The 12373-nt window shown below is 38.7% G+C and overlaps 1 protein-coding gene across 2 annotated transcripts; it reads left to right on the top strand.

Annotated features, from left to right (window-relative positions):
- The first annotated feature begins 2855 nt into the window (after nt 1-2855).
- On the top strand, nt 2856-10422 carry LOC108681608 (carbohydrate sulfotransferase 11). 2 transcript variants are annotated; one of them, XM_047879801.1, is made up of 5 exons: nt 2856-3300; nt 4342-4593; nt 7234-7684; nt 7851-8022; nt 9030-10422. In XM_047879801.1, the coding sequence occupies exons 2-5, from the start codon at nt 4449-4451 to the stop codon at nt 9597-9599; spliced, it is 1338 nt and encodes a 445-aa protein (XP_047735757.1). In that variant the 5' UTR covers nt 2856-3300; nt 4342-4448; the 3' UTR covers nt 9600-10422. The 2 variants fall into 2 exon arrangements, with proteins under 2 accessions (XP_047735757.1, XP_018026147.1); XM_018170658.2 differs by having other exon boundaries at nt 2856-3204.
- The last annotated feature ends 1951 nt before the right edge of the window (nt 10423-12373 follow it).

Below are 12373 nucleotides of genomic sequence, written 5' to 3' on the forward strand. Positions count from 1 at the left end.
GCTCCGAGTAGGGTACCATGGGGCAGCGAGCCCACTGCGGGTTATGGGCCCATAGCGGGTTTCTCGCTAAGTATGGCAGATATTGGTCCGTGTTCTCTACCGCCGGTCGACAGTTTCACTGGGATGAAGTGTACAAATTTACGTTTTGCTAAGTGTTTGCGTTATTAAGTTATTTGTGAATAACTGTTTTAGTCCAAATAAAATATTTTCCTGCTAAATAAAACTGTTTTCGATTACTGTTGATGAAGCTTTTGAAATTACTGTGAATTATCTTTTAAAAGTAATATTTATAGGGATAATTTTGAGATCAAGGTTAGACTATTAGCTTTTAAAATAAAATGTTGACACGATATAAAATGAAATGATACCGAGTGGGGCAACGGGCCCACGCATGTCACGGGACAAAGCGCCCATGGTGAAGTCTTGTGTTATACATCATTAGATTTGTCTTAATGACCTTTTCAAAACTATGACTAGCTTTTTGAATTACACTTCATATTGCATGATTTTTTGATTTGCCGCCTCAAGGCAGCAGGTTTAGTTTCTAGTTATGCGTATTTATGACCCCTTATCGAGTTATTGACTCTTGCCTCGCCAAGAGTTGATTTCAGTCAACACCAATGAGCCAAAAGTTGATGAGTTTTTTATGGTGTTGGCTGAAATCGCGATTAGGTATGAATTCTCTGCAGATAATATCTGGATCATGGACGAAACTGGAACGAAGTTTTTTCTGATCAACTAAATATATTTTTTCTAGTCAAGGATCCATTTTTTCATGTCAAGGATCCATTTTTTCATGTCAAGGACGAATTTTTTATAGCAAGGACTTATTTTTCAAGTCAAGGATATATATTTTTATGTCAATGAAATATTTTTCTTCGCGTCAGTGATAGAGCCAAGAGTATATATTTTTCAATTTAAGGATATGATTTTTTGAGTTGTTAATAATTGAATGAATGTCATATTTTATTACATTTTTCTTATTTTTAACTGTAAAGTGTTTTTTTGTCATTTTTAAACGAAAAATATGCAATTGTGGTAAAGGGACCAAGGGTGGGCGCCTCGCCCCAAGCTCATGGGCCCATTGCCCCAAGGGTGGGACAATGGGCCCATTTTGACACTTTTTACAAAATAATGTTTCATTAAAAATTGAATAACTCTATAGGTGTCTAATTCACATCATACATTCCTCATTAGTGTTATACCTTTGAACAAAACAAAGAACCACCTCGTATCAATTCAAACTTCATCAAAATTTTAGTTTAAAAAAGGGGGGGGCGCGCTGCCCCATGTTTCCCTATGAACGCGTTCAAGAACAGGCTAGATACTGTAAAGCTATTGAAAAATATATGTTCTGACTTGAAATGCCTAGCACCATATTGAACCCGGTGGAAGTCTAGTAGCTACTTCAAACTATCGTCAGTTATGAAAAGATCCGGTCAAATGTAACGATTTTAGATCTTCTGTGAACGAGGCACGAAAAGTTCAAGAATTGGCGACTGGCCACCTCAGAAATTTTCGAAAAAAGCGATCATACCATTGAACTCCACACACTTCGGGGTTCATTTTGATACCATTATTTCTTTCGAAATTTAAATTTCCAACAAAAATGATGGCCAGGTAAATACTTGCTATCAGAACAGTAAATTATTATCCTGGCTAAATTTCAAACGGCCACCTTATCGAGCCAGGCAGAAACAATGATAAGGAAAAGGCCTACTCTTCAGCGCCGACATCACTATGTTATGTTATAATTGACATTAATGAATCGCCAGCTTCTGCGATCATTTGGAACGTTTAATGATTACGTACGAGTTGGTTTTAATTTTTAGCATTGAATGCATTTAAAACATTCTATTCTCAGCATGTACACAAAATCATCATTAATTCTACGGTGGTCATAATTTTTGCAATCATCGCTGTTTTAAGTTAAGTGATTATTTTTAATTCTAGTGTGGTGATAAATTCCTCAATTATAATAAAGTAAATTGAATTTATAAGTTGTTTGATTGATCGTAATTATTGTATGGAAGGGTTAAACCATAATTCACTTAATTAGACCTTATGGTTCGCATTAGATAACTTTTTAGTTGTGACCTTTAGTGACATATGGAAATTGATCTTTAATTAGGCATAAATAATTTAATCTAATACTGTTCAAGTAAACGGAGAGTTTTATCGATCATCTTGCTGCATTCTGTCCGAGTTACGTTTACGTGGACGCAACCACGTAAACGGCCGAACTGATCCGGAATTTTCAAGCACGGAGTATAATTAAAGCGTCCCACGAAACCAAACTCCCAGCAGCAGGTGCAGCAACGATACCCTGTTATGATACCACCTATATCATCTTCACTCCATATGTGTATATATAAATTGAAAATAATCTCTTGAAATTATATTCAAAACTAGTCGGTCCCCCAATTATACTGTAGATTTAAAACTTTTATTGCATACGTGACGGTATTGTCCTGTAAAAATTTCATTAGTCATGCTCTAGTGATTATATAATAATTTTTGAAGTATAAATTCAAAAAGTTTTCCACCAGTTTACATCCCAACACCGAGTCGCTTTGAGCCAGAGTGTACAATAATAATATAGCACAAAAATGCACTACGTTATTTGGTACAGTTGAGATAGAATACGCTACAGAATTTCGTACAATTGTACATGAATGCTCTGCGGGATTAAGTACAGTAATATTCAGACAGATTACCCTACGCGATGAGGTACAACTGAACTAGAATAACTAGGCGAACATGGATGATACCCGGCTGGCAGCAGACAGGTTGTCGCTTGTCGGGCGTCTCCGAAACCTGTTTGCACTTTGCGGCATTAGCCTGCAAACGTTCTTCTTCACCACACGAGTTCAGTCTGTGATAGTGACAAGTCAAGATATCCTTTGAAGGAGTGTGATGTTACAAAAATTCTCTGCGTTGTTTTGGTTCAGTAATCAGTATTGTGGCCCGAACTAAATGACAATCTGGAGAATATGCGTACCGTGGTCAATATGATTAAAATAGCTCACTCGCTGCGTTTATTTGAAGCTGAGAAGTGAATGAATATTCCCGTGTGAATGGAATGGATAACCTTGACCGATTGTTATGACCGAGGCATAAAATTTACGTTTAATTTGTTATATATAAGTAACATTCAGTTGTGCCATCTCCACCAAATTAGAGCCTCACTCCGACCTTATGAATGTAAGGGATTGACCTTGAAAACATCTTTCGGGTGTTAACCTAGCTTGTCTGTATCAGGGTACTTTTTTAAGATAATTATACTAGCAGGTTTTTGTGGTAAGATGATCGTTTAAATCTAAACTACATATACTTAAAAATCATAGTAAACTTCAAAAAAAGTTTATTGTATTTCCTAATGCGAGCTAATGCATCCAAAAAAGCTTATTATATTTCTATTGTCAACCTCACTGAGACAAGCTCCATCAGTTCAAAAGTTCCATAAATACAAGCGAAACCTAAATGACAAAATTTACACCCTAGCGATTTAAGTCTATAAGTGCTTAGAAAGGAAAAGCGATTTAAGTAAAAAGTCTTTTATAAGTAAAAGCGTGCAGTATCGTCAAACATATTGGAAATTTTATGCGTATGACTGACAAAATTACCGTTGTTCCTAGTCTCAACAATGCATATATTAACATAATAAACAACAAGACATATATTATCCGCTTTGAATTGTCAACTTTTTGGATATCACGCTACTTCGCATGTATCCAGGGTGGTTTAGCTTTCAAGCTCTTCTGAGTAAACCTAATAGTTCTATTGATTAAATGTAAATTCTTGAGGGGTTTTTATGCGGGGATGAAGCTGGGATGCGAGAAATTTTTGATAAGAATCCAGCAAAGTTTCTTAGCATTTGTTTCCTTTTTGTAAATCCCAGGCAATCTTAAAATCTTGAATTTCATGTCTATTTGATGTAGGTAATTTGATAACAATTTTCATAACTTTAAATTGAAGAGTTTCTAGTATTACGAAAAAGCTCGAGCAATCAGCCTTCATGCAGTGACGTAATATACCTCATTTTATAGCTTGAGATTCCTATTACATTTCTGCCGAAAAAATATGCCGGTTACTTTTGAACTTTATAAACATTTTATTGCTGCACTGTCACTTTTACACTAACGCACGGGTAATAATCTAGCTTTACAAAAGCTGTTGAAACAATTCAGCCATTAATCAAATAAACTACTTAAGCTCTGTTACCCATTTTGCTATTTTTTCTCTTACTCTTAGCGGTGTTGGTAACGGGACCACACAACATCCCAAAAATACCTCTTGCTCTCCAACGCCTGTATGTAATCTTTGATGTTGGGTTCGCAGAAATACGAAGCAACAACCAAAACTGCTGGCCGACGCATGTGCGAATATTAATCTAATTAATGTTGCTATATGGACCCTGGAATTACGTGGCTCTGGACCCTTGAAATATGGTCATGTGCGAGGCCGTGCATCTTTGGCCATTGGTCGCCTGGAACCAGCTGACCAAGGGGACCCGCAGATGGTATCTAGCGGTATTACTGGTACTTGGTGTCGTCAGGATATTGAGTATCAGCGTTACCATCTCTGTTGCAGGTCAGTTATGGTCTCTATTGTATGGTACATTGAAGTGAGCTAATGTTTTTCGATGATTCATCTTACTTTTCGATGATAAAACGTCGGAAACTAACAATTTGTTTTAGGATGGGGCACAATAAGATAAGGTAATAAGATAATAGCGGTTTCAGCGTTTATTAGGCCATAGGCCTGTCGCCGATTCTTAACATCGCAGAACATTCACAGCATTTTGCGGTCTCGAACTCACAACTCACTGCTACAATTCTGCTGTGCCCGCCCGGCCTCCTTGCCGATTCTGACCAGAAACTGGCGCACAGAGCTGGGATCGAACCCGCGCCTCTCTGCTCCAATCTTGGTACTCTGAACTTTAACCACTGGACAACCTAAGACTAATAATGACGAGGATTTCACTAATATGATTGCCAGGATCATTTATAAATAAATTATATTGTTAGTCATCAGACGTACAAATTCTTATATAATCATCTCTGAGGCAGCAGGCCACGTAGAAGCGCGGTATAGTATAGTATAGTATAGTATAGTATAGTATAGTATAGTATAGTATAGTATAGTATAGTATAGTATAATAGTATAGGATAGTATAGTATAGTATAGTATAGTATAGTATAGTATAGTATAGTATAGTATAGTATAGTATAGTATAGTATAGTAGAAGTAGTATAGTATCTTCGGCATTAAAGAATGGGCCTGGATAGGCCTGTCGCCGATTCTTGTACTTTTCTTGACTAGACTGGCCTTTTGATCAGATGTTTTCAACGGACGGTAGATTTAAAATCGCTTCTAGATATCAGTTGTTTCGTAGGGTACGAGGCATTTTAAGACTAAACATGTGCTCATGCATGGCCTTGTCTAGTCTGTTCTTGAACGCGTTCATACTCGGATTGTCAACAATATCTTCAGGGAGGCTGTTCCACATGTCAGTGACTCGAAGCGACAAGAAATGTTGTCGCGTGGATAAGTTGCACCGCAGTTTTTTTAGTTTATAGCTGTGGCTCCCGGTGTCGGTTCTTGTTTCAAATTCTAGTAATCCTTCTGGGACCTTGTACAAACCATGAGTATACTTGTATACTTCAATGAGGTCACCACGCAGGCGACGATAATGGAGACTGGGAAGCTTTATAATCTTCAATCTTTCTTCATAAGACTTGCCCTTTGAGCCTGGAATTATCCTTGTTGCACGTCTTTGAACACTCATGACTAAATTTTTGTCCTTTTCAAGTCTCGGTGACCACACAACGTTTCCAAACTCTAGGTTCGGGCGCACGACAGAGGTGAACAACAGCTTCATCATTTCTATATCTAGGTACTCGTCTGATCAGCCCAAGCAGTTTATTGGATGTATTAACTTGCGTTTCAATATGCCTATAAAATTGTAGCTCCTTGTCGACACAAACTCCAAGATCTTTTTCCACGCAAGACTTCTCAATCATAACCCTCTAGTTGCAACCGTGTCTTCTCATGCAGTAAGCTTGCTGCTCATTGTTCTTGCCGAGGTGAAGTACTTTACACTTGTCAGCATTGAAACGCAGCTGCCACGCATCAGCCCAGTCAACTAAACTATCAAGATCACTTTGCAGTTGCATTTTATTTGACGCATCCTTAACTGTATTATAAACTTTTGTGTCATCGGCATACATGGAGCACACGCTTGACACTACTTCTGGTAGATCGTTCATAAAAGCGACGAACAAAACAGGTCCAAGAACGCTTCCTTGCGGTACGCCACTGCGCACAGTTACCCAGTCTGATACGGTTCCGTTAATGCTGACACGTTGTCTTCTGCTTACTAGGAAATTCCTGATCCATTGGAGTACATTTCCCTCTATTCCCAAAGAATTCACTTTACGTAACAGTCGCTCATGCGGAACACTATCAAATGCCTTGGCAAAATCGAGGTCGGGTTCGATCCATGTCAGCCGTTAAAATTCTTGTCGAAATCGGCGAAGTATCATGATTGTTAGGTACAGCCATGCAGAAGGAGTGAGTTGCATGCCTGAATTTTCATTGAGCTGCAAAAATTCTGCCTCATCTAAACTCGGCGACAGGCCACATTTAGCCTAATCAACATAAATATTAGGATTAATTTGGCAATAATTATTTCTACCATTATTATAATTACTATCGCTATTTAATACGGGTAATTACTATTACTATAAGTAATAGTAATAATATTACTTTAACAAATGTGTTTATAATTACTTTTACTAATTTAAATACAACTAGGGACTACTTTCCTACAACCAAAACGATAAGCATTTCGCACGATAGTTTTCTAGAAATTTTTGCCCGGAGTTATATGAATTCAAACCGAACGTGAAGCATAAATTTAACCTAATACCTGAAATAGTTTTAACAATCGGGTCGATATCGATGGCAGATAGGACTAAATGATGAACACTACCGGCATCATACCCGATCACTCTGGTAATCTAAGATTTTGAGATTATCTTTAGCTTGATGGACAAGTTTAGTGATGATTTCTGAATATTTCATTAGCTTACAGCCCCATACATTAATTTAAAAATTTATTATGTGGTGGGATTGGCTTCTGTTTAGCTTCACACGTTGACAAATCATTCTACTGAATTTCTTTTAACGAGTTTAAACTATTTACAAACGCGTGTTCTTACTTCTCAGGTCGACATGAGCCGGACATTATCGATGAAGATTTTGTGACGTCACTTGAGGATGATGATGTTATGTTCTTAGTTAACAGCAAGCCACAAGGCCCTGAAACTGGACAAGAAATTTTAGATGAACAAAGTCATCTTCAATCGGAATTTGAAAATTTGAGTGAACCTGTTGACAACCGTTATAACAACATCATCTTGGATGACGAAAAAGCTCGAGCATCCACAAAACATCCGAAAACTCGCAAGTCTCCATCTGAAAATACGGTCTTGTCTGAGTCTCCGGTTCTATCTTCTGAGGAGATGCTAAAGGCCGAAGAAGATTTTGCGTTGCGTAGAAAAAGAATGCGGGGGACTTGTGTAAAGTATGGCCTTGGGAAGTACCGGACAAGAGGGAGTGCGGACTCAAACTTCAGGTATCCTCCTTCAGCCAACTATGATGTGCTCTACATTGACAGGTAAACAAATCATTCGTAGCTTGAAAAGAGAACTATGGTCACAAAAAAGATATCACTAATATAAATTGTTTTGATTTAAATCATTAATTTAAATTAAGAAATTAGAACGAGCATCTACGTACTGTATCACCAGGTTCAAAACATGTTTGTTCTCTTCCTCCTGCAGGAAAGATGGCCTCACCTACTGCCCCGTGTATAAGGCCGCGTCAACGTCTTGGCTCCACAACTTGTGCGTGTTGGCTGGCGCTGACCCCCACTGGCTGAACAATAAGACTCTACACATCTCGACCGTTGCTCGACGCTTCTGGCCACAACTGGAGTACGACGTCGCTGCGTCGGTGAGGCCTGAAAACTTTGCATGATGCCACAGGTTTCATGGAGTGTATTGCATTTTAAAGTGGAACAATGGAGCTACTAGACAAACACTCAAAGGAGTATATAAGCGAAAAAATATCCATGAGACGTCGAACTTATCAACAAACACTCCCTCACAGACAACATCCTTCAAAATATTTTATTACTTCATGTGCAGCAGCAAAATAGGAAACTCAATTCAGGCTGTCGAGTGCTACATCCAATCCTAACCTCCACTCGTATGAGCTGGGAACTACTTGGGAAACAAAATAATGACCAATTACAATAATAAAAACACCACGCAGATATTACATAAATTACGTACTCGTATATTATCATATATGTACTCACTAATGATAGTCTCTGGTATGCGTATCTTCTAACAGATCTAAATGCTATATATCGTAACTCGGGACTCTAAAATCCGACCTGATATTGCTGGAGACCCCCGAATGGATTAACCCTATAGACTTTCCCATAGATGACCACAACGTAACCCCCAAAGATTCTATACAGACATTAAAACAGCAATTTTATGGGCCTGCGGATTACAGACATCGTGACTCTCCTTAGAAAGCACCCGTCAACAATCAAGGTTCTCTATCTACAGTGCCCTAAGACACCCTTACTCATTAGAAAGAAGCTCACAAGCCTCAATCAAAAGCCAAAATGTATACGCGTTCGGGTTTCATGTGCTACTGTAATTTGGTTACCTCGTACAAATCTCTGACCTATCTGACTCAACCCTTTCATTTTCCTGTTTTTGTTTCTCGTTTGAGAATCCCGTGTTGCACAAACACAGTGTCGTTCACTGCAAGATAATATTGAAACTCTTCATAATAATTCGTTGGCATATTCCAGAAATTGTAAGATTTAAAATTGTCCAATGCATCATGCTGCATTGTCTCTCTGTTGTTTACGGTGTATATATAAAATGACATTCTTGTAGTTCTAAAGATTCCGGCTAAATTACCCGGTGTTTAATTTTCAGGTAGTTCCAGGCACACTGAGGTTCATGATAGTTCGACATCCTTTCGACCGCCTCATCTCAGCTTACCGCGACAAGCTGGAAAACATCAACGTCGGCCGTGAGCACGGAGTTCTTCATTTCCATGAGTCGTATGGCAAAAAGATCGTCCACAAATACCGACTTCCTAACTCGACCGTGCAGCAAGTGAGGTTACATGAAGAATCACACTTGCCAAAACCTGCAGGCGTTGAACCCACCTTTCAAGAATTTGTTAGGTATTTAATAGATATAGATTTGGCTTTGTATGCCGATGATCACTGGATGCCGTATTATCTTTTCTGCAGTTCCTGTTATATTGACTACGACGTCATTGCACATTTCGAGTCACTGCAGAGAGACCAGATGTATATTCTTCACAAACTCAAATTGGAGACTAAGATCAAGCCATCGTGGAAGCATTTGACAAAAGGGAAGAAAACTGAAGCTCTTCGTGAGATATACATGAAAACACTAAGTGAACGCGAGCGAAAGATGTTGTTCGACAAGTATAGAATTGATTTTGAGATGTTTGGCTTCCAAAATTCGCATTAAACATAAAATATTATCGAAAATACCGAGTAAATTTGAACAACACTTCAAATATATATTCCTACTCAACTAACAGTGATATATAGCTACTGCAAAAGTTTTCCATCAAGGCTTCATTTGCATATTGATATTATATAGCTATACGGAGAAGCGACATCACTTCTCAGGCTGATAGTCAAATTTGTAGTACGTATAAAATATCTCCCAAACTAGAGAACGCATTTCGATGAAACGTTACAAGTGTGTTCATTATGACCTTGCGGTGATGTTTAGTTCGCGATAATCTTTTCGAGTTAGCCTTCCTTAGCGATGTATGAGGCTAAACGCGCAATCCAACACTCAATCGCAAAGTGTATGAGGCATTAACACGTTGCTTCAGTTCATTTATAGTTCATTCGTTCATTCATGACTGTTCAGTAGTTTAGAAATTATTCTATGTTCGTGGCGAATTTTGATCCTTCTAAGTTGGAAACGAAAAAGAAAATAAAATTAGTACCTAAACATGATTTTTAGCTCTAGCATGATGAATGGCTGGAATAGATCTGGAGAGATAAATTTTTATCGAATTAATGCGGTTCTAATTAATCTACAATAAATATCTGTTGTATTCGTTAAACAAATTATTCATTTTTCAAACCTCGTAACCATTAGTGCAATTTTTGTTATTCAACATGGCCAGCTGCAGGGTTGACAGATGGTCTTTTTTGGACTAATTCCACGATTTAGCTTTTTTTGCGTTGGACTTTGTGATGGTGGTACTTCCTTATTTTATACTTGATGGCGGTACTTCCTAAAATTTATGATGACGGTAATTCCTTTACTGAGATTTAAAAAGGCAAATAAAAGGAAAAAGAGTTATTAAAAATTTTAATTTGGTCACTTGGTTTAACGTGGCCCAGTGGTTACAGTCCAGAGTACCAAGATTGCCGCAGACAGGTGCGGGTTTGATCCCAGCTCTGTGCGCCAGTTTCTGGTCAGAATCGACGAGGAGGCCGGGCGGTTAAGCAAAGCAGAATTGTAGCAGTGAGTTGTGAGTTCAAGACCGCGAAATGCTGTGAATGTCGGGCTCGAAAGGATGACGTCACAGCACCGAATCGCCAGATGCATTGTGGGATCGGCCGCCATATTTGTAGCAGGGTCTAGCTTTCGCCTCCGTGTTAAATCTACTGCGATCGTCGCTACTGACGTTAAGATGGGACGCTACTGTACCGTTGTATGATGTACCAGTCGTTCTCACGGCCATTTAAACGGAAAACTATGCAATGGAATGCTTTTATTCAGTTTACTAGCCGTGAATGCTGTGTATATCGTATCAGTTTATGGCTCGTACTGATATACGTATCGCATATCAGTTTACCAGCCGTGAATATTTATTATATACGATACTATACATTTTCCAGGGGCAAAATCTGTTATTTGCCTTTAGATAAGTAAGAATAGAACGTAATAATATTTATAGGTCAGATAATATTGTCATCATCCATTATCCTGCAGCGATGATAGTGTTGTTGCAGTTGGCTGGTTTGTTGGAAGATCAAAATGATTCGCTTTGTTCCATAACATCAAATGTTTCGAGTTCTTTACATTGCCTTTCAAATTCAATATAAATTGGTTTAGCAAAATGTCGAGGTTTCTGGTGAATTGGTGTGTTGTTGGTCAGTTCTATGGTTTGAGGTGTCACATGAGCGCGCCCAATATCGGGATCGGTATTACTATGAGCCGTCCGAACCCTGGTTACCTGGTAAGCATTGAATGGTTGATAAAATTCCATCCTTTTCCTCTTCAAAAAGGTGAAAAGGAATTTCATTTTCCATTCTTAGAAGGTTCCATTCATCAGCATCATTATCTTCGTCCAGTTGTACTATCATACTAACTCTACCAGGTACATCGCCTTTCTTGATTCCTTGAAGTTTCGTTTCACCATCGCCTGTACCCATCCATCCACAAATTGTTTGTAAGCTTCAAGCGTCTTGTATGCCTTGAATTCTTACAAGGTGTATTGGCTGACCACCAAACACCAAATAGTTAAGTAAATCATCGTGTTAAACGGGAGGCAGGCTTGCAAAATCTGCACACCACGGCTTTGCCGGCACTTCGTTGGCATCAACATCTATAATGTCGAACAATTTTCTTAAATACCGGTCTCTCACTGAAGGAAGGAGTTTTTGACAACAGCCTAATCCCTTCTGCTTTGTTCTTTCTTTCTCCATTGCTACCAAAACGTCCATATGTGTAGGAACGAGAGAGTAAGCTGAGGCGCCGATGGTGGCGTAGCAACGCGGCTAACGTGGATACGCGGGAGCTTGGCGAGCCCGATTACGTCACGTATATCGAGAAACGTAAGCAATCCCGTCATTCCCATGACGGATTAGTTGACTGGTTTGGTTGCATTTTGATGAATGATTAATGTCCGTGACATCACTGAGATCAGTGACGTCACAGGCAAACAACGAACTCCATCCGCGAAAATGAGCTTCTCATGAGTCAACCTCATACTGGTTCAACCATGATCGACACATAACGCTGAAACTTTCTGCTGAGTCCAGGTGTAACAAGTGGTCATCATGCGGCCACTTCTTCACCTTCAAGCCGGCTACAACAGCAACACAGATTTTCATTTGTATGGTTATTTACTTCATGATTAAGAATAACCTTCAATCTTCTGTTCATTCATAGTGGAAAGATATGCAATTTCATTCAAGTTAAAGTTATATGGATTATCTATCACCTTGATGTTAAATTTATTTCCGTTCTATTTAATGCGGACAGGAAAGTCT

This window comes from Hyalella azteca, unplaced genomic scaffold (genome assembly GCF_000764305.2).
Source record: "Hyalella azteca isolate HAZT.00-mixed unplaced genomic scaffold, Hazt_2.0.2 contig3861, whole genome shotgun sequence".
In the NCBI taxonomy this organism is placed as follows: Eukaryota; Metazoa; Arthropoda; class Malacostraca; order Amphipoda; family Hyalellidae; genus Hyalella; species Hyalella azteca.